Genomic DNA, 20,382 nt, shown 5'->3' with positions numbered 1-20,382 from the left:
GCGCGCAGTGCCGGCGGGGGGGGCGGGGCCGCCGTTCGCGGGGCGGGGCCGGCGCGTGCGCCGCGAGCGCGGGGGTTGCGTAACGGGAGGGACGTTCTGGAAGGTTCTGGGGCCGCCCTCAGTCGCTGGCGGGCGGCGGCAGCTGAGGTTTTGTCGCTCGTCTATCGCTCTTGTATCGCGCTTCTGTCGCCGATCGCGGCTGGCGCAGCGGGCCCGGCGCTATGGGGGTGACTCACGAAGCGGGGCTCTCCCCTCAGGACCCGTGCGGGGGCAGCCCGGCGGGCTGGAGCCGGTGAGGCGGCGGGACGGGGCACGGCGGGGGGGAGGAGGCGGGAGCGGCCGGTCCCGGTGGCCGCTGCGGGGTGAGGGCCGTGGATCGCTCTCGGGTGGGTTTTTATGGGTTTTTATCTGTTTTATTCCAGGAGCGCGCAGGTGCCTCAGGGGAACCAGCGCGGGGCGTGCCCGGCAGCGCCCAGCGGTGAGTGCGGGACCGGGACGGACCGGGAGGGACCGGGGGGTTCGGACCGGCCCTGGGCCCCCACGGACCGGGCGGGACACGGGCCGGGAGCGGGGTGGCGATGGCAGCCGGGGATTTCTCTCATTTCCGTCCCGGCAGTGTGACCTTGGCTCTGGCGTAGAGGTGAAATAGTGAAACTTTACGCGGAGTAGTAGCGAGAAAAGTGCGTCTGACAGCTGTCCCGCAAGTTACATTTTAAATAGATTTCAGTGCGGGGGTTGGATTTGTTGCCTAACCTCGCTTTGCGCCGAGCGCTAAAAAGAAATTCCGTGTCAGAGCGAGCTTCCCTAAACTGTAAACTGGTTACGTAACTCCGGGCTTAGGTCTTGTGATAAGATCCTTACCCCGAGTAACCTTTGTAGCCATAAAATGGCTGCCACTCCAGGGACAGCCATTTTAATTATTAATATAAGAGGCATTGCGTCCTGTGCGAGTCACGGGCACTGAATCATCACCCGGCTTTGCACAGAGCGTTTTGAACAGCAGCTTGTTGCACGCACTGCTGGGATGTGTGGGCCTGTGTGCCGCGAGTTTTATAACGAAATACAGGCAAGATCTTAGCTGCTTTATACTTAAAAGATACTTTCATTTTCTCTTGTTGAGTAAGAACCTGTGGGGAAGTGTAAGCGGAAAACTCCTCACTTTGTACTGAGCTGCAGGCAAATGGTCATTTTGTATCATAGATGTATCATAGTGGGTGATGAAAGACCTTGAAAATTCTTTCAAGAATATCAAGATTTTCCTCCTTTCTGGAGGGAAAAAAGGTACTGCAAAAGGAATTACACTTAAAACCCACACAGACTTACTTCTCTCCAGAATTCTGCACAGAACCAACCACTCATGCTTTAAACTGGAGCCTTTCTTTTTTTCACACAACTTCGTGTTTCAGTTTTGTGGCGCAGTGCAGGAGGGGGAATTGCAGAGCTGAGCTGTCACTGGAAGATAGCTGGGGTTGTTGAGGTGTTTAATTCCTGGTGTTTCAGTTTTGTGGCAGACTGTAGGAGAGGGAGCTGAGCTGTCACTGGCAGATGGCCGGGGGTGGTTGGGCTGTTTAATTATCCCTGGCCTCTGGTGTGTCACCGTGTTTGTTGCGCTGAGGAGGTGCCCCGGTGCCATAAACTCTGGCCGTGCCTCTCTCCCTTCAGGAACAGAGACGGGGCACTGCCGAGCAGCGGGCAGACCCGAGGCGGAGGCTGACGGCGCGCAGAAAGGCAGCGCGGGGCAGACGGCCGACATGACGGAGTTCATGGATGACCTGAGGCTGGGCTCTCCCGAGCGCCGGGACTCTGCCGAGCGCCGGGGCTCCCGGCGGAGCCGCTCGGGCTCCAGCCGCTCCTCCGGCCGCTCCTCGCGCAGCTCCAGCTCCAGCAGCTCCTCGGGCCGCTCCTCGCGCAGCTGGAGCCGCTCCCGGTCCCGCTCCCGCTCCCGTTCCCGGCGCCGCCGCTCCCGCCGCTCCCGGCGCCGCTCCCGCTCCTACTCGCGCAGCCGCTCGCGCTCCCGCGGCTCCCGGCGCTACCGCGGCTCCCGCGGCTCCCGCTACCGGCCCCGGCGCTACCGGCACCGCTACGGCCGGCGCCGCTCCCGCTCCTGGTCCCGCGGCAGGCCCTGCTACCGCCGCTCGTACTCGCGCAGCCGCTCCCGCTCCCGCGGCCGCCGCTACTACGGCTTCGGCAGAACCGTGTACCCCGAGGCCTACCGGGGCTGGAGGAGCCGCTCCCGCACGCGCTCCCGGAGCCACTCGCCGCTGCACCTCAGCGAGAAAGGTACCTGAGAGGGCTTGGGGAGAGACTGACAGCGGGGCTGGGTGGGCCAGGCAGATTGTCTGTCCTTCACTTGCTTGCTGTGTAAAGCCTGAGTGAAGGAAACCTCGGTGTGGTTGGACAGATGCGTTAAAAACTGCATTACAGGTGTAATAAAAATTGTTCTTCAGAGTGTTAATTGGTGCAGGGGACAGGCTGTGATGAAATCAGGCCCAGCTGATAATCGTATGCAAAGCCTGCAGGATTTAGGCTTGAGTAGATACACATGGATTTTAATGTGACACAAAGCATTTTTTTTTATTCTTTCCTCTTGTAGACCATAGGGAACTCCTGCAAATAGTAAAAGCCAAGGCTGCAATAAAAATTGTTCTTCAGAACGTTGATTGGCACAGGGGACAGGCTGTGATGAGATCAGTCCTAGCTGATGATTGAATGGATGTAAAACGTGCAGGATTTAGGTTTGAGTAGGTACACATGGATTTTAATGTGACACAAAGCACTTTTTTAATCCTTCCTCTTGTAGACAAGAGGGAACTCCTGGAAATTGCAAAAGCCAATGCAGCCAAAGCTCTGGGAACAGACAACATTGTCCTGCCAGCCAGCCTGAAGATGTCTGCTCCTGCCAAGGAGATCAAAACCGAGAAGCAGGAGCGTGAGGAGGCCACGGAGTCAGCTGAGGTAAGTATGGAGTGTTCTCCTGACAAGGTAAACACCTCTTGGACTTGTCTGCATGGCTGTGCTGTAGTTCATCTGTAGAGGTTGTGCTTATGAGCTCAAACTCTTGAACAAAAACTTGTCCAGAAGCCTCGAGGCTCTGCCTTAAGCTGGAAGCACAGAGGGCCTCTGGTTGATCCCTGAGTGTCCAGTAGGGACAGCTGGGGAAGGAGGAGACTTTTCCTTTGACTCGTTTTCCTCATGGGATAATTCCCATGAATTCCACTGGTTTATGCCTTCTGACCTAAGATCAGGAGTTTCCTTGCCAAACCTAGTGAATAGCTGGAGGTTTTTGGTTTTTTTTTTTTTTTGTTTTTTTTTAAGGTTAAATCTTTCTGCATTTTTTAACTGTTAAAAGCTTTTCATGTGCAACAAACTGTTTCCCAGAAATTCCATACCCAAGCACACAATGCATTTTACATACTTTATTTCTGTCTTATAGAAATCATGACTATGGTTCCAGACATGAGGAAGAAAATCTGGTGGTAATTAAGGGACTTTGTGGGCTGTAGCTGCTGTGAATTGAAGGGAGGGAGAAACTCGAGCAGCTTAAAGTGAATTTTAGTTTGGTTCTGTCGTGGTGTGTTCCCCTGAGTCACAGTAAATACAAACCTGCAGCCACTGCCTGGCTCAGGTGCTGCTCTTGCAAAGGGAAGTGAATTTGCTGAGGGTTTGACACAAATGGTGCAGGCATCCCTTTCATAAACATATGCAATATATTGCAGATGTTGAGAGAGTACAGAAGAAGAGGCCTGCATCCCTTGCAGATAAGTTTGTTGTTGTTCTCCAGAGGAGGGGTGTGCAGAGCCGCTGGCCCTGCTCTGTGTGGAGCTCGTGCTGTGAGCCCGGGTCCTCTCTGGGCTGGACGGGGCTGGAGCTGCCTCCAAGGGCCAGGAATGGGCACAGCTGCACTCTGGGCTCAGCCCTGCTGTAGCTTCCCAGCTCCTTTAGATGAAATGTGAACCGCTTCAGAGAAAGCTGTGCTGTGCCCTGGGTCAGGGATCCCCTCCTGAGTCGTGTCTGCTCTTCTTTAGCAACCTGGGAGTGCAGCTGAGGACGTGAGCAAGGCTGGCATGGAGAGAGCAACCATCCAGAGGAGCATTTCCTTCAGCCCTAATGTGAGTGATGCAGTCCCTGCTCGGGCTGTTTTCAAATAATTACCTCAGAAACAAAAGGAATTTAATGTTGGTAGTAATTTCCCTGCAGGAGTTGGTAGAGCACCCTGAATACACCCTCAGCAGTGTGTCTGAGTGTTTGCCTTCAATCTGAACAATTCAAAACTAGAACCAGTTTAAAACACAGCTTATCTCAAGTTACGTGCTCTGGTAATGCAAATTCGTGATTCAGGGATTCCTCCTGTGTTAAGTGCATGTGGTTGATACCCAGTGTAGGCATCAGGAATTCCAGGAGCTGGAGAGAAAACATTTATATTGATTTATCAGACCAGTACAGATAAACCCTTTGGTTTTAGCACGTTTTTTTACAGGAAATCTTTTTTTTTTTTTTTTTTTTTCCCAGAACACAATGGCCAAGCCTGTCCTGCAGAAGCCAGTGAGCCACACTGTGGTTAAGGAGCCAGTGGTTTCTCCACCCAGGGAGGATGACAGGAAGGGAAGCCCCTATGGGCAGTGGGTTCCTGTCAAGAAGGAGGAGAAGAAAACATTCCTGAACTTCTCACCCAAAAGCTCCCTGTTCCGGGCACGCTGAGGGGAGCCCCTGGCACTGCAGCACCCTCAGCACAGAGGGACACTCACGAGGGCTTGAAGACTTGTTAATACTGAGTATTTATTTTGAGGTCTTAATTTTTGGAATCTTAGGTTTCTCTTTCAGATAGAGAGCACACAGATCCAGAAGCCAAGATGGGAATCTTGTGTATATTTGTAAATATTTTATATTGCTTTATTGGACTAGAACTTGCAGGTGGGTAACTTTTTCTAAACCATAGTTGAGTAGCTGTTCTTTGCACACCTGGATTTCCCTTGTGTAACTGTTTACTTCAAGTGAATAAAGTTTAGTTTTGCACTGGCTGTGTCAGGTGTTAGGCCTGAGTCCATGTGGTTATTTCTGGGTTTCCCTTGCACTCCCAGCAGCATCATTCCAAAAGTGGATCCTGCCTTGATCCAGGCCTCTTCCTTCCCTGGGTCCCCTCTGGAAATGGAGGTTGTGTAGGATTTTAGCTGCCTGCCACAGAAATGTCTCCAGTTACTACAGGTTTGTGTTTATTTGGGGTTTAAGATGAGCCTCCCTGTGAGGCAGGAAGGTAAAAGTACAGGAGGGTTCCAGACCTCTGCTCTAGGAAAAAGGAGTTCAGAAAGACAAGAAGCTCTTGCATGGACTGGGAGTAACTGGTTAATTTGGCTTTTGTATAAATAAATTATTAATAAACTAAATTGGACTGCTCCTGTCTGAAATTTCTTTAATTAAGGCTTGAATAGGTGGGAGGATTCTGTGTCTATCCTGTCCCTGTGGGTGAGGCTGGACAGGGGGAATCCTACCCTGGAATTGCTGGCAGGGGTAAATCCCACCTTGGAATTCCTGAGGGACAGGGCGGGAGCTGCCTTTCCATGGCAATGTCACTGCTCCTCATCCTGCTGGCAAACAAAATCTCAAATCGACTCCCAAATTAGACCAAAGAGTTTATTTAGAGCATGAAAGGCAGAACCTGGCTACTCCTGCAGCCAAAGCCATTTACAGCTGAATTCTGTACATAGTTCAGCACACTAAGAGACAGCAGCAGCTACAATCTACACAAAATGGCAACAGAGGAGCCAGGAGTGAGCAGTGCCAGGCAGGCTCACAGGGCCCAGGCTCAGTTTGAGCTGAGCTGTGCCAGGCAGGCTCACACGGCCGTGCCCCTCTCCAGGTTCTGTTTGATCTCAGCTGTGTATTTCCCGTAGAACCTCTCAGCCTTCTGGTTGAACTTGGCGTTCCTCTCGTTGATGTAGTCGATGTCGGCGTCGTCGTTGTAAGGTCGCCTCCTGCTGTACTTCTCCCTCTTCTCGATCCTGGGGGGCAGCAGGGGCTGAGCCCGGGCCTGCAGTGCCCCCAGCCCTGCCCTGCCCTGCCCTCCCTCCGTGCCCCCCTGTACTCACTGTTTCTCCAGGTCTGCCACCATCCTGTCCACGCCCTCCTTGGAGGGCACGTGGGTGCCGTGCAGGAGGCTGTTGGAGGTGGGGTACAGGGCCTCCCCGCTGTGGGAGAGCACAGTTACACACCTGGCAGTGCTGAGGCTCCTGGGGATCCCAGCAGGGACCTTAAAGCCCAGCCAGTGCCACCCCTACACCTCCCACCATCCCAAATTGCTCCAAGCCTGGCCTTGGGCACTGCCAGGGATGCAGGGGCAGCCACAGCCCTCTGGGAAACCTCTGTCAGGGCCTGCCCACCCTCACAGGGCAGAGTTTCTTCCCAATTTCCAACCCAAATCTCCCCTCTTTCACTCTGATCCCCTCACCCTTCTCCTGTCCCTGTCCTCGTGGTTTCCCTGCTTTTGCCTGAGTTCCCCTGTCACACCTCGCTCAGCTGTGCCAATCCCAGACTCAGATGACAAATGTCAACATTAAACCCAACAGAGGGACCAGCAGGTGCCTCTGGAAGACACAGAGCCCCCCAGAAACCTGTCTGAATGCAATCTGGGCAGGTCTCAGTCCTTAAACCCAGCTTAAGAACCCAAACCCTGCTCCAGGAAATGCCTGATTACGCACTGGAACGTGACCTCGCTGGGTGAGTATTTCCTCCAGTGCCAAACTGGGAGAAATGAACCTCAGTAATTACCCCCATCCCTCTTTCAGGGATTTCAGGGTGTGCTGAGCCCTCAGAGATGCCCCAGGGACTGACACCAGGACTCACTGCTGCTCCTTGAGCTTCTCATACTGCTCCAGGTCGGGCTTGATCTGCCGGGTGAGCCGCTGGTACTGGCGCAGCTGCGCCGCCGCGTAGTCTGGGTTAAAAAGTGATGGCATTTATTGCCTTTTACAGCACTATTTTACGTATTTTATAGCATTTGTGATGTATTCTATAGAATTTTTATATATATATATTATAGCATTTTATGTATTTTATAGCATTATTTATGTATTTTATACAATTTTTAATATATTTTATCGCATTGGCTTTTGCAAGTTCTTACTGACCACAAAGATTCTGCTACAGTACAATTTGTGATCCCTTTTACCTGCTTTTTCTATAGCGTAATCTGTCATTTTATATACAAATAGCATAATTTTAGGTATTTTATAGCATTTTTAATATATTTTATACAATTTTTAATCTCACCTGAGAAGCCCAGGTCGGGGTTTTTCTTCTTCTTCTTCCTCTCCCACCTCTCGGCGTCCTCAGCGCTGACCTCCAGCAGCTTCACCCGCTCGTAGTCCTCACCCCTGGCTGCACATTCCTGAGAGAGGAGATTTGCTAAACCTAGCTCTGCACAGCCCAGCTTTGGTAATCCCAGCTCTGCACAGCCCAGCTTTGCTAATCCCAGCTCTGCACAGCCCAGCTTTGCTAATCCCAGCTCACACCCCGGGCTCTGGGGCAGTTCTTTACCTTCTTCTTCTCCTGCACCTGCAGCTCCCACTCCAGCCGAGCTTTTTTAGCTTCCCAGTTCGGGGGCAGCTTCAGCCTCTTGTCCTCCTCCACCACCTCCTGGCTGTTCAGCTTGCAGGCCTCGTACTGGAACCAAACAGGGCAAAACTCCAGCACAGAGAGAGAGAAAGAGAACAACCCCGAGGGGAATAATCCCCAAACCCCGAGGGGAACAACCCCAAAATGAACAACCCCAAACCCCGAGGGGAACAGAACCGAACAACCCCGAACCCCCCGGGCACAAACCCACCCCGAGCAAGCCCAGAGCAATCAGGGCTGGAAGATCGCCCAACCCGACCCCCAGCGCCAGCCGGGCAGTGTTTGAGCCCGGTTCTGGTCCCGTACCCGCTTCATGTGGAGCTCCCGGAACCGGCGCAGCCGCTCCTCCCGCCTCTGCTCCGCCGCCTTCGCCGCGGCCGGGCCAGGCTCTGCCTGCTCCTCCTCCTCTTCCTCCTCGCTCTGCAAGGACCCGCACTCAGGCAGGAGCCCCGGGAGGAGCCGGGACCCCCGTCCCGCCCGATCCCGTCCCCGCCTCACCCCAACATCGGCCTCGGGCACCCCCAGGCTGCTGAGGGCCGACACCGCCGCCGCCATCGCGCCCCGCCGGCCCTTCCGCCGCTTCCGGCGCCCCGGCACTTCCGGGTTCTGGCGCGTCCTGCAGGGCGCCCCCCAGCGGGCGGGAGGTGCCGCCGCCGCTGGATCCTGGAATTCTCCCAAAATCCGCAAAATCCCTCAGGAGACCCAAAACAGGGCAACGTTACAGGGGGGAAAAAATAAAAGAAAGAAAAAAGGTTTTGTTGCAACTTCTGAGCGAAGAAAGTCCCGATCTCCGTGGAGCGGGGTTTGCAGCGGAGCCGCGGCCGCCCAGCAGAGGGAGACACAGCCCCGGCCGTGAGGCGGCTTCGCTCGGCCTGTGCCCCGCAGCTCCGCTTTTCTCCTCTGCCAAAGGGATTAAAAACACCCCAGAACTCCTCTGTCCCTTCAGCTTCGCTGCTCAGGGATTAAAACCACCCCAGAACTCCTCTGTCCCCTCAGTTCTGCTGCCCAGGGGTTAAAAACACCCCAGAACACCTTTCTCCCCTCAGCTCTGCTCTCCTCCCCTGCCAAAGGAATAAAAACTCCCCAGAACTCCTCGGCCCCCTCAGCTCCACTTCCCTGGGTTTAAAAACACCCCAGGACAGCCCCACCCTTGGGGTCTCCCCCAAACAATTAACCCCAATATGAAAATGGACCAAAACTTATAAAAATGAAAACTCTGACTCTTGGGTGTAGCCATGGCCAGGCTCTTGTGCTGCCCCAGGTGTATCCTGTGAAGGATTCTTAATAAATACATTTCAATATATTTAATAAACCCCTACTTTACTCCTTTAACTCTGTCCTGTCCCAGGTGTTGTCTCCAGCCATCACTGCTGAGGGAATTGTCCCAAATTCCCAAATCCCCGAGCTCCTGCAGGGCTGACAGCTAGCACAGGCAGGGCTGCTCTGCCTGGCACTGACATTTATTTTATTTTTAGATTTCAGAGTGTTTGTGTTCCTCCATTGTCTCCTGCAGCTCTGCCTCCCCTGCAGGGCCGAAATGAAATGAGAAATTCCAGTTCCATGTAGAACGGGGGCTGGAGCTGGAGGAACTGACTCATCTCGGGTGGATTTGGGCCCCTCAAAGGGGAACAGGCTGGCCAGGGCTGGGGAGCAGCATCCCTTATCTGCCCTGAGCTCTTATCAGGGATCGCAGGGTGCAGCTCCTGGGCTGGGGCAGGGGGAACGGAGGGGCCTGGGAGGTTCCTGGGAAAATAATGGGAAAATAATGGAAAAATAATGGTGACAGTGTGCCTGAGGCCACAGAGCCTGGGACCCCAGAGGTGTGACCCCCAGCCCTGGGGACAGGGATATGGAGGGGCTGGGTGTGCAGCGCTGTGATTTAGGGTTTGAGTGCTGTAATTCTAGGGTTTGAGTGTGCAATTCCGTATTTTGGGTGTGCAGTTCCATGTTTGGGGTGTGCAGTTCCAGAGCTCGGGTGTGCAGTTCCATGGTTTGGGTGTGCAATTTCAATTCCATGGTTTGGGTGTGTAATTCCAAGTTTTGGGTGTGCAATTCCAGGGTTTGGGTGTGCAATTCCGATTCCATGATTTGGGTGTGCAATTCCAGGGTTTGGGTGTGCAATTCCAAGTTTTGGGTGTGCAATTCCAGGGTTTGGGTGTGCAATTCCGATTCCATGATTTGGGTGTGCAATTCCAGGGTTTGGGTGTGCAATTCCGATTCCATGATTTGGGTGTGCAATTCCAGGGTTTGGGTGTGCAATTCCAAGTTTTGGGTGTGCAATTCAGGGGTTTGGGTGAGCAATTCAGGGGTTTGGGTGTGCAATTCCATATTTCATGTTTTGGGTGTGCAATTCCATATTTTGGGTGTGCAATTCCATGGTTTGGGTGAGCAATTCCATATTTTAGGTGCGCAATGCCACGATCCGGACCTGCACCACAGTGGGTCACACCGGTGTCCCCACAGCTCCGTCTTGGTCACTCCTGTGTCCCTGAGCTGTGATGGTCACTCCCATGTCCCCGTGGCTCTGCGATGGTCACTCCCGTGTCCCCACACTCGGTCACTCTGGTGTCTCTGACGGTCACTCCCGTGTCCCCGCAGGTCCCTCCTGCCCCGGTGCCCAGCCCATCCCTTCCTCCCGCTGTCCCCCCGTGTCCCCCGGTGCCACCGGGCCGTGCCACGTGTCCCTCGCGTGTGAGCCCCGGCCCAGCCCCGCAGCAGCTGCGGGACCGCCGGCGTTTCCTGCCCCAGCGAGCTCCGGGTGCTCCGCAGCTGCTGCCCCGGCCCGGGCGTGCTCCGAGCGCCGCGGCTGCGGAAGGAAGGAGCCCTGGCGAGCAGGGGAGGCGGGCGGGGCTGCAGGGAGAGCTGCAGGGATGCAGGGGTGGAGGGATGCAGGGAGAGCTGCAGGGATGCACACGGGGATTCAGGGATGCAGGGAGAGCTTGCAGGGATGCACACGGGGATTCAGGGATGCAGGGAGAGGTGCAGGGATGCAGGCATGCAAGGGTCCAGAGATGCAGGCAGGGTTGCAGGGATGCACACAGGGATGCAGGGAGAGGTTCAGGGATGCAGGGAGAGGTGCAGGGATGCAGAGATGCAGGCAGGGATGCAGGGAGAGCTGCAGGGGTTCAGGGATGCAGGCAGGGTTGCAGGGATACAGGGAGAGGTGCAGGGATGCAGGCAGGGTTGCAAGGCTGCAGGCAGGGATGCAGAGATGCAGGGAGAGGTGCAGGGATGCAGGGATGCTCACCCCACTCCCAGCCCTCATTAGCAGTGACAACAAGTCACCAATGTCCCCAGGCAGGTGGGGACCCTGCCCCACCTTGGCTGTTTTGGGGGCACTCCTCTCAGTTTAAAACTCCCTCTTTCAGTTTAAAACTCCCCCCTCTGGAACCCCCATTTCCCCCAGCTGGGGCTCAGACCTGGGGCACATCTCCCTTGGGGCAGTGCCAGGGGGTCCCTCAGGGCTGGGGGCCCTGGGGCTGGCTCCAGTGGGACACTGGCATCAGCCTCCCCAGGAAGCCCTTGGCGAGAACCAGCCCTGATATGAGTCAAGAAAAATAAAGCCGGGCCTGGAACTTGCACAGGGCACAGTCAGACTTGTAATAATAACATTAATCCAGCGAAACGGGGGATCTGAACTGTGGGGAAATTAATTAGGGACAGAACTTACTGTGTGTGGTCATTAAGCAGGGGGAAATTTGGAGAGGGTTTGGTTTTTAGGTGGAAGAGAAGCTGGGTCTGTGTCAGGCCGGTTCCTCTCCATCACAGGCTCCTGTTTGTGTCCTCTTGGGTTGCAATTACAATCTTTCAGATCAGACACAAAATCATTGGGCCGGAGAGCCAGAAGTACCTGGCTAATGGGATTAACAGAAATTAACCTGGTTACGTGGGGACTCCATCGAAAATGAGAAAGTGCTGATGGCCAAAATCAATTCCTCCCCAGCCAAATGACTGCAGGCCTGGCTTAGGGTTTCAGTCTAATGCTCAGCCCTCAACAATGAGCAGGCTGGGATTGAATTAGGTCCTGATCGTGGAGTTCAAATGATGGCAGTGGTTGGTCCTTAATGCCAGCAGAGAGCCAGGGGGAAAATGGGAAATCCTCCCTGATTTCCCTGGAATCACAGGGAGGGCCCTGCTGGGTGTCCCTGTGATGGGGAAAATGGGAAATCCTCCTTATTTTCCCTCTGGAATCACAGAGAAGGGCCCTGCTGGGTGTCCCTGGTGCTCTCATGAGGAGCTGCCTTGCCCAAACCCTCCCTGCCTGTGCTCCAGCCCAGGATCAGAGCTGGAATTGGGGCAGTGGGCTGGGGGCAGTGGGGTGGGATGGATTGGGATCCCCAATGGGCTGGGGGAATGGGATGGGATGGGATGGGATGGGAAGGGAAGGGAAGGGAAGGGAAGGGAAGGGAAGGGAAGGGAAGGGAAGGGAAGGGAAGGGAAGGGAAGGGAAGGTGTGTGCTCAGGATTCGCTCAGGATTTGCTCCTGTCCCTGCTGTGGGACACCTGGCAGGAGCACCCCTGGGATGGAGCCATCCCTGGAGGGCAGCAGCTCATCCGGGGGCCCGGTGGGGGGGAGGATAACGTCACGTTTCCCCCAGATCAATGGAGATTTTGGTTCGGCAGTTATTAGCCCGGTGCCATAAACTATCTGAAAACCACAAAAGTAAAATAATAAATCTCCCTGTTTGCCTCCTGCGCGGGGTTTTTAAGTAGCCGAGTCCCTCCAGGCAGCGGTTCGATATCGCAGCGCACACAAATCTCCGAGACAGAGCCGGATTTTGGGGAACAGCGGGCGGGCTTTGCTGCTTTCCAGCACTCAGCCATGGCCAGGGGAGCTCCCCCGGGCTCCTTGGGCAGGGCTGGGGGTAAAAAAGGGGAATGGGGAGGTGAGGTGGCTCCGGGATGTGTCCCTGTCCCACCATGGGGCAGTTTGGGGTGATGGGGATGTGTCCCTGTCCCACCATGGGACAGTTTGGGGTGCTGGGGATGTGTCCCTGTCCCACATCAGGGCAGTTTGGGATGTGTCTGGCATGGGAAACACACCCCAGGCATCATTAAAGGATTAAAATGAAGCTGGTGCTGGAATTGAAGGGCTGGGGGGCTCCTCCCAGTGCTCCCAGTACCCCTCCCTGGGTGCCCTGCTGGGAGTTTTGGGGGTCCAAGGGGTGTCCCTGGGGTTCGAAGGTGTTGGGGTGTCCCCTGTCCCCTCCCAGCCTCAGGTTTGCTTTGTAAAGCTCTTTTTGCTGCCATTTCCCGCTGGTTTTGTCTCTGGCTGTGACCGCCGTGTTCTCCCTCCCTCCCTCAGACAGGATCTGTGGGGTACAGGGGATCCATAGGGCAGGATCTATGGGGTACAGGGGATCCATAGGGCAGGATCTATGGGGTACAGGGGATCCATAGGGCAGGATCTATGGGACAGAAGGGATGTGTGGGGTACAGGGGATCCCTAGGGCAGGATCTATAGGGCAGAAGGACTCTATGGGGCAGGATTTCAGGTTATTTCCAGCCTGCCTCGGGCTCTCCGTGGGTTGCCCCCCATCCAAACGGGCTCCCCCTCGAAACCCACCAGAATCAACCTCTGAAAGGGAAAAATAACCCCGACGAAGCAAACCCCGAAAAAACAAACCCTGACAAAGTAAACCCCGACAAAACAAACCCCGACCAGGGCGATTTGGGGCCGGGGAACTCTTCCAGCAGCGGAGGAACCTTCTCCGGGAGGGAGCCGGGGCTCGGCGAGCCCGGCCGCGTTCGGGGCTCAGGTAATTAGCGCCGGGCGTTAATGAGAGCGGCTCACAGGGCTGTGCTGTCCCCTCAGCAGGGACACGGTGACCCACAGCGGCCCCTCTGCCCGGGCAGGACACCCGGGGCTGGGATCCCCCACGCCGTTCAAAGGGACGGAGCCTCCTCCCTGTCCCTGTCCCTGTCCCGCTCCCGCCGCGGCCCCGGGGCCGCCCCCAGCCCGGGGCAGCGGGAGGAGGCTCCGGAGCGCGGATCCCGCTCGCCATGCGCTCCCCAGCCGCCCGGGCAGGATGCTCGGCCCCGGTTCGTGCCTCGCACACCATTCCCCAGCGCGGGGAGGGCTCTCTGCGGCTCTGGAAACAGGTGCAGCTTCCTGGGTTTCTGCTGAGGCCCCGTTTTGGCTCCTAAAGTGTTAAGTGAGTGCTAAGCCCCATAAAATTACCCTTTCAGCTACTATTTCTGCACAAAAGGCTCTCTGCGAAGAGATATGCCAAAGCATCTGATGAAGTAATATGTCTATTCTCATTTGTGACATTTATTATTAACAGGGGAAAAAAAAAAAAAAAACAAAAAAACAAAAAAAACACAAAACCAACAAATCCCAGTCAGAAAGAACTCTTAATTGAAGCACCATTGTGCCGTGGTAACTGCTATTAAATTAATCTGCTGCATTCCTTTCCACCCACACACTTTAAAACTTCCTGGTTATAATTAGAACCATCTAAAACCAATTTGACACTCCTCGGATGATGCAGTTCAGCTGCTTAATATGGTGAGACTTTGGTGAAAGGAGCGGAGCAGGGCTGCGAGCAAGCTGGGGCTGCTGCTGCTGCCCGGGGACCTCGGTTCCAGGGGGAATTCGGGTTCAGCTCCGCTCTGAGCCTGCTCCATCCCGCCTGTCCCACGGGAGATGCTCCTGCCCTGAGCATCCCTCACCCAGAGGCCTCCCGAGTGCCGGGCAGGCGGTTTTGGGAGGTTCGGGTTTGGTTTTGGGAGGTTCGGGTTTGGTTTTGGGAGGTTCGGGTTTGGTTTTGGGAGGTTCGGTTTGGTTTTGGGAGGTTCGGGTTTGGTTTGGGAGGTTCGGGTGTGGCTTTAGGATCCCCCCCGAGTGCCGGGCAGGCGATTTTGGGAGGTTCGGGTTTGGTTTTGGGCGCCCCTCAGAGCTCTCCCCTCCTTTGCGGCAGCTGGGGAAGGCACCGAAGGCAATAATTCCCCGGTGGAAAAGCGTTTGGGTGGTTCGGTGTGGGGAAAAGGCACCCGAGAGAGAGGATTTTGTGGGAATGGGGGGATTTAGAGATGCAGGGATGCTCCCACCCCTGGACCAGCACTCTGCCTGCCTGGGGGTGAGGAGATCTTTGAGGATGCTCCTCCAGGGCTGGGTTTGGGGAATGCGCTCTGGGACCTGAGGTGAGAAACCAGCGGGCCCGGCCGAGCAGCGGCGCGGGTGTCACTTCTGCAATCGTGTTCCTGCTCGCCGCCTTTATCTGCCACCCTCGCCACCACCGGGGCGCCATTTGATGCTATCGGGGCCCGTCCCCGGCGGCCTCGGGGCAGCGCCGGTTCCCCCGCAGGCCGGGAAGGTCCCGTTAGTCACGGTATCTCCGCCGTCACCTTCTGCTTCCTTCTGCTTTTGGCTTTCGCTCCCGGCCCATGTGTTCGCCAGGGCTCCGCAGCTTCCTCACCGTCCGCCGGGGCCGTTTCCTCCCCTCCGGGACCTCGGGCTGTCCCCGGGGCCGGGATGGCCGCAGGGGGATGCGGAGCTTTGGGTTCCATCCCCGGCTTGTCCCTCGAGCGTCCCGGTTCCCTCTGCTGCGCTTCCCGCTCGGCCCTCGGGGTGTGAAACGCAGAAAATGCAGAAATTCGGGGGCTCCTGGCTGGGTTTGTTCCAGTTCGGGGGCTCCTGGGTGGGTTTGTTCCAGTTCGGGGGCTCCTGGCTGGGTTTATTCCAGTTCGGGGGCTCCTGGGTGGGTTTGTTCCAGTTCGGGGGCTCCTGACTGGGTTTATTCCAATTCGGGGGCTCCTGGGTGGGTTTATTCCAGTTCGGGGGCTCCTGACTGGGTTTATTCCAGTTCGGGGGCTCCTGGCTGGGTTTATTCCAGTTCGGGAGCTCCTGGCTGGGTTTATTCCAATTCGGGGGCTCCTGGGTGGGTTTGTTCCAGTTCGGGGGCTCCTGGGTGGGTTTATTCCAATTCGGGGGCTCCTGACTGGGTTTATTCCAATTCGGGGGCTCCTGACTGGGTTTATTCCAATTCGGGGGCTCCTGGGTGGGTTTATTCCAGTTCGGGGGCTCCTGACTGGGTTTATTCCAGTTCGGGGGCTCCTGACTGGGTTTATTCCAATTCGGGGGCTCCTGGGTGGGTTTATTCCAATTCGGGGGCTCCTGGGTGGGTTTATTCCAGTTCGGGGGCTCCTGGGTGGGTTTATTCCAGTTCGGGGGCTCCTGACTGGGTTTATTCCAGTTCGGGGGCTCCTGGCTGGGTTTGTTCCAGTTCGGGGGCTCCTGGGTGGGTTTGTTCCAATTCGGGGGCTCCTGGGTGGGTTTATTCCAGTTCGGGGGCTCCTGACTGGGTTTATTCCAGTTCGGGGGCTCCTGGGTGGGTTTATTCCAGTTCGGGGGCTCCTGGGTGGGTTTATTCCAGTTCGGGGGCTCCTGGGTGGGTTTGTTCCAATTCGGGGGCTCCTGGCTGGGTTTATTCACCCCCGGCAGGGCTGGGACAGCTCCTGGTGCTGCTCGGAGCTGTCACCGGCTCCAGCCACGTCCTGGGGCCATCGAGCCGCTCTGAGCGGGCCCTTTGTCCCTTCCGGGGCCCTTTGTCCCTTCCGGGGCCCTTTGTCCCTTTCGGGGCCAGCCCCTCTCCTCTCCTTGCCCTCCCTGCTCTCCCTTGTTTTCCGTCTCTGACGCCCCCGTGCCCGAGCGGTGCCAAGGAGAAGGAAATCCGAAATCGTGGATTTTGCCCCAAAGCGGGCCCTGCTGCGGGCCAGGAGCCCCGGCTGGTCTGGGGAGCTGCAGCCGCCGGGTCCCTCCGCAGGGCCGGCCTGGCGTCACTGCCTGGGCACGTTTGCCTTGTTTTGGTTGTTTTTTTATTAAATACACAAACTGCAGTTTTTTACATTTTGAGGTTTTTTCCCTTCTTTCGCCCTGGAGCGCGATCAACCCCCCGGAGCCCAGAGGTTATTTATGCTTTTGTCTAATCGCAGTCGCTTGGCTTTGGGTCGGCCCGTTCTTTTTTTTTTTTTTTACTTTTTTTTACTTTATTTTATTTTATTTTATTCCCCCCCCCCCCCCACCCCACCCCCCCCGCCTGTTACTACTTCATAACTTTTTCCCAACTTTGGAAGCGCGACTTCGGAGTGGCCAAAGGCAAAAAAAAAACAAAAAAAACAAAAAAAACCCAAAACAACAAAACAAAACCAAGGATATTTCTGCTCCCCCGTTAACTTTGCAAAAATGCTGCGTGCCTGGAGCGCGGCGGGGGGGGTAACGAGAACCAGGGGCTGCGGGCCCCGGCCAGAGCCGGTAAAATTAGCCCGGAGAGGGGCGGGGAGGGGGAAACGGCTCCAGGATGGAGGGGCCTCGCACCCAGATGGGCTGGGAGGCAGCGAGCGGGGCTTGGGATTGCTTGGGATTGCTTGCTTGGGATTGCTTGTTTGGGATTGTCACCCCTCTGCGTGCTCCCTTTGCCTCCTCCCTTGCAAACCCAGCCCGGGGATTTGTCCTGCGCCTCCTCCCCGAGCTGGGACATTTCTGCTGCCCCAAAAAGCGGGGTTCTGTCCCACCCTGGGTGTCACAAAGGAGGGAGCGGCCTCTCGCTGTCCCCCACCCCGCCGGGGCAGTGATCCCAGAGTTTTATTCCCGTTTTTTTTTCCCAGAGTGATTCCAGAGCTTTATTCCAGAGTGATCCCAGAGCTTTATTCCAGTTTTATTCCAGAGTTTTATTCCAGTTTTATTCTAGAATTTTATTCCAGACAGATTCCAGAGTTTTATTCCAGTTTTATTCCAGAATTTTATTCCAGAGTGATTCCAGAGTTTTATTCCAGTTTTATTCCAGACTGATTCCAGAGTTTCATTCCTGAATTTTATTCCGGAGCGATTCCAGAGTTTTATTCCAGTTTTTTCCCAGAATTTTATTCTGGAGCAATTCCAGAGTTCTATTCCAGTTTTATTCCTGAATTTTATTCCAGAGTGATTCCAGAGTTTTATTCCGGGTTTTGTCACCTGCAGAATGTGCTGGTGCCACCTGCATTTGGGGCTGCAGGGGTAAAAATGGGATTAAAGACCATCCAGGCTGTGGGGAGGTCCTGGTGTGGGGATCTGGCACTTGCTGGGGTTTTTGGGTGTTTCTGAAACACCTCGGGCTGCGCTGTCATCTATCCACAGAAATGTCCTTTAAATAAAGGAGAAGGAGATGGGGCTGTGAGCAAACAGGATTCGGGAATCCCTGCTGGATCGGGCCTCTGGGTTGGGAATTCTGCTGGAAATGGTTTGGGCACCACAGACCATGATTGAAGGGGATAATTAGCGCGACAAATTGCATTAATTAACACCAGGACGGAGCTGGAGGTTTCTGGGCCTGTGCTGAGGGGCATTTCTAACCAAAAATTAAAGGGGAGAAAGCTCTGTCCCAAAACGCCGCTTTAAGAGCAAATTTAAATGGATTTGTTTGGTCAGGGCAAGGAGAGAGCCCTGCAGAGCCTTTGGGTGTCCCTGTTCAGCTCCTGCCCAGCGCAGAATCACAGAATCAATCCCAGAATTAATCCCAGAATCAATCCCAGAATCACAGAATGATGAGGTTGGAAGAGACCTCTCAGATCATCGAGTCCAACCTGTGCCCCGACACCTCAACTACAGCACTAAATGCCATGTCCAGTCTTTTTTAAACACATCCAGAGATGGTGATTCCAGCACCTCCCCGGGAAGGGCATTGCAGTATTTTATTATTCTTTCAGTGAAAAATTCCTTCTAGTATCCGCCCTGTACCTTCCCTAGCTGGAGCTGCGTCCTCCGCTTCAGTCAGCGCTGCCCGGGATGCTCCGAGCCCCACCAGGGAAGCATTTCTTTGGCATTGACCATTTCTTTGTTTGGTCAGGAAGGTCCCAGGGGGCTGGAGAGGCTTTGCCCCCAGAGCTGGTGGCTCCCAGGGGCTGTCACCCAGCGGGTGACACCGCAGCACTTAGCGGCCTCCTGGCAGCCCCAGATGCATTCCTGCTCCTGACTTTTCTTGAGCCGGATTCTCTCCATTTGCTCTATTGATTTGAATTTTAAAGCGAGGGGATAATGCTGGTTTTAATGCTGGGTTTAATGCTGTTTTTATTGTGGGGGGTGGGGGCGTGGGCGCTGCGGAATAAATGGAATTATTGCCGTGTTTCGGTGAGCCTGGAGCTGCTGTGGCCAGGGGTGAAGGTGATTTGGGGGTTTCCTCGTGGCACTTTGGGCTGGTGGGATGAGCTTGGCCCTGGTGGGAACCCAGCCCTTGCTTTGGGCGTCCACAAACCCAACCCAACCAAGCCCTGCACACCTTGGGTGGCTCCCGCATTAAATATAAATGGGGAGAAAATTACCTTAATCAAGTCTAAGCAGAATTGATTAATATTTTAGTAAAAACCTCACGCTGGAGTTTAACAGACTGGTTAAATCTCAGCTGGAAAAACCACTGTGGTTCCCCACCAGCTCCTTAAACCCAGCCTGGTTTCCACAGCCCCTCTTTGCCTGTGGGGCCTGCACTGGGCTTGCTGGGAGCTCTTTGCCCTTTAGCTGAGCGAATTATCAGCGGTTTGAAAAGGCCCCTTCTCCCCCTCCCGGCTCCCTTTTATAGATACAATAATCAGATAAAATATTTCTGGAAGACTATTTACAAAACCCCCCCATCCCCATCAATCTTACGGTTAAGAAGGAGCGGAGGAAGAAATCTTAACCTCAAGAAGCTGCTAATGCAACCGAGCTCTTTAATGGTGGGGTGGAGATCTTCTTTTTTTTCCTGCTGCCATTACTACGGAATACATAATAACATCAATAATTAAATATAAATTGGATTTAATATTTTATGCTGGCGACATGTAATTTACACTCTACCCGAGAAATCAAAAGGTCACGTCTGAAGCAAAGGCAAGGAGGGAAAGGGAGAGGGGCTGGGCCCTGAGATGGCTCTGGTGTTGGGAGCATCAACAAATGGCTGCAGGGAGGGGAGGGAGAGCTTTGTTTGGGGAGAAAAACGACGAGTTTGGGCTGGGTGGCAGGTGGGGGGTTGTTCCTGCTTTGGTTCTGGCTCTGGGGTTGGTTTTAGGGGGTGATTTTGGGGCTGGTTTTAGGGGGTGATTGTGGGGTTGGTTTTGGGGGTGATTTTGGGGTTGGTTTTATGGGTGATTTTGGGGTTGGGTTTAGGGAGTGATTTTGGGGTTGGGTTTTAGGGTTGATTGTGGGGTTGGTTTTAGGGGGTGATTGTGGGGTTGGTTTTAGGGGTGATTTTGGGGTTGGGTTTTAGGGGTGATTTTGGGGTTGGTTTTAGGGGTGATTTTGGGGTTGGGTTTAGGGAGTGACTTTGGGGTTGGTTTTAGGGGTGATTTTGGGGTTGGTTTTAGGGCGATTGGGGTTGTATGGGATCCCCATCCCTGCTGTCCTGGCCAGCAGAGCTCTCCTCATCGATCCCTGGGCACCGGGGCAGCTCTGGGTGTCCTGCCAGCACAGCAGCTCCATTAACACGAGGTAATTCAGGAACTGCCCGGGCTATTTCTGGAATGGGCCAATTTTCAACCTTTGATTGCTCTCCCTCTTGGGTCATCGAAGATTTGTTTGATTTTCACATCCATACCCAGGATTTTGTGCCCCGGCTCTCTTCGCCATGAGCTTTACATCTTTAATTAATAAAAACCAGGAGAAATCCAACCTCTCTCCAGGCTAGGATTTGTGTCCCCTCCCTGGGCTGGGGGCACAGGGAGCCAACCTGGAGCCACCCCTGGTGTGGGGACAGAGGATTCCTCCCCTCTGGTGAGTTCTTGCTCATCAGGGCTGTGGGCAGGGAGGTTTGGGGCTCCTCGGGG

The 20,382-nt window shown here is 55.0% G+C and overlaps 2 protein-coding genes across 4 annotated transcripts; one reads left to right on the top strand and one right to left on the bottom strand.

Annotated features, from left to right (window-relative positions):
- Window positions 1-79: 79 nt before the first annotated feature.
- Window positions 80-5,018, top strand: RSRP1 (arginine and serine rich protein 1). 3 transcript variants are annotated; one of them, XM_058819878.1, is made up of 6 exons: window positions 99-292; window positions 423-478; window positions 1,663-2,280; window positions 2,801-2,955; window positions 4,026-4,109; window positions 4,510-5,018. In XM_058819878.1, the coding sequence occupies exons 1-6, from the start codon at window positions 222-224 to the stop codon at window positions 4,696-4,698; spliced, it is 1,173 nt and encodes a 390-aa protein (XP_058675861.1). In that variant the 5' UTR covers window positions 99-221; the 3' UTR covers window positions 4,699-5,018. The 3 variants fall into 3 exon arrangements, with proteins under 3 accessions (XP_058675862.1, XP_058675863.1, XP_058675861.1); XM_058819879.1 differs by lacking the exon at window positions 4,510-5,018 and having other exon boundaries at window positions 80-292; window positions 3,717-4,109; XM_058819880.1 differs by lacking the exon at window positions 4,026-4,109 and having other exon boundaries at window positions 93-292.
- A 596-nt stretch (window positions 5,019-5,614) lies between these two features.
- Window positions 5,615-8,187, bottom strand: SYF2 (SYF2 pre-mRNA splicing factor). Its single transcript, XM_058819814.1, has 7 exons — window positions 8,107-8,187; window positions 7,915-8,028; window positions 7,531-7,656; window positions 7,264-7,381; window positions 6,838-6,928; window positions 6,084-6,182; window positions 5,615-5,996 (listed from the first exon to the last, which is right to left on the bottom strand). Exons 1-7 carry the CDS (start codon window positions 8,161-8,163, stop codon window positions 5,831-5,833), a joined length of 771 nt encoding a protein of 256 aa, XP_058675797.1. The 5' UTR covers window positions 8,164-8,187; the 3' UTR covers window positions 5,615-5,830.
- Window positions 8,188-20,382: the final 12,195 nt, after the last annotated feature.

Source organism: Ammospiza caudacuta, chromosome 25 (assembly GCF_027887145.1).
Source record: "Ammospiza caudacuta isolate bAmmCau1 chromosome 25, bAmmCau1.pri, whole genome shotgun sequence".
Classification (NCBI taxonomy): domain Eukaryota; kingdom Metazoa; phylum Chordata; class Aves; order Passeriformes; family Passerellidae; genus Ammospiza; species Ammospiza caudacuta.
This window is presented reverse-complemented; position numbering and strand designations above follow the sequence as displayed.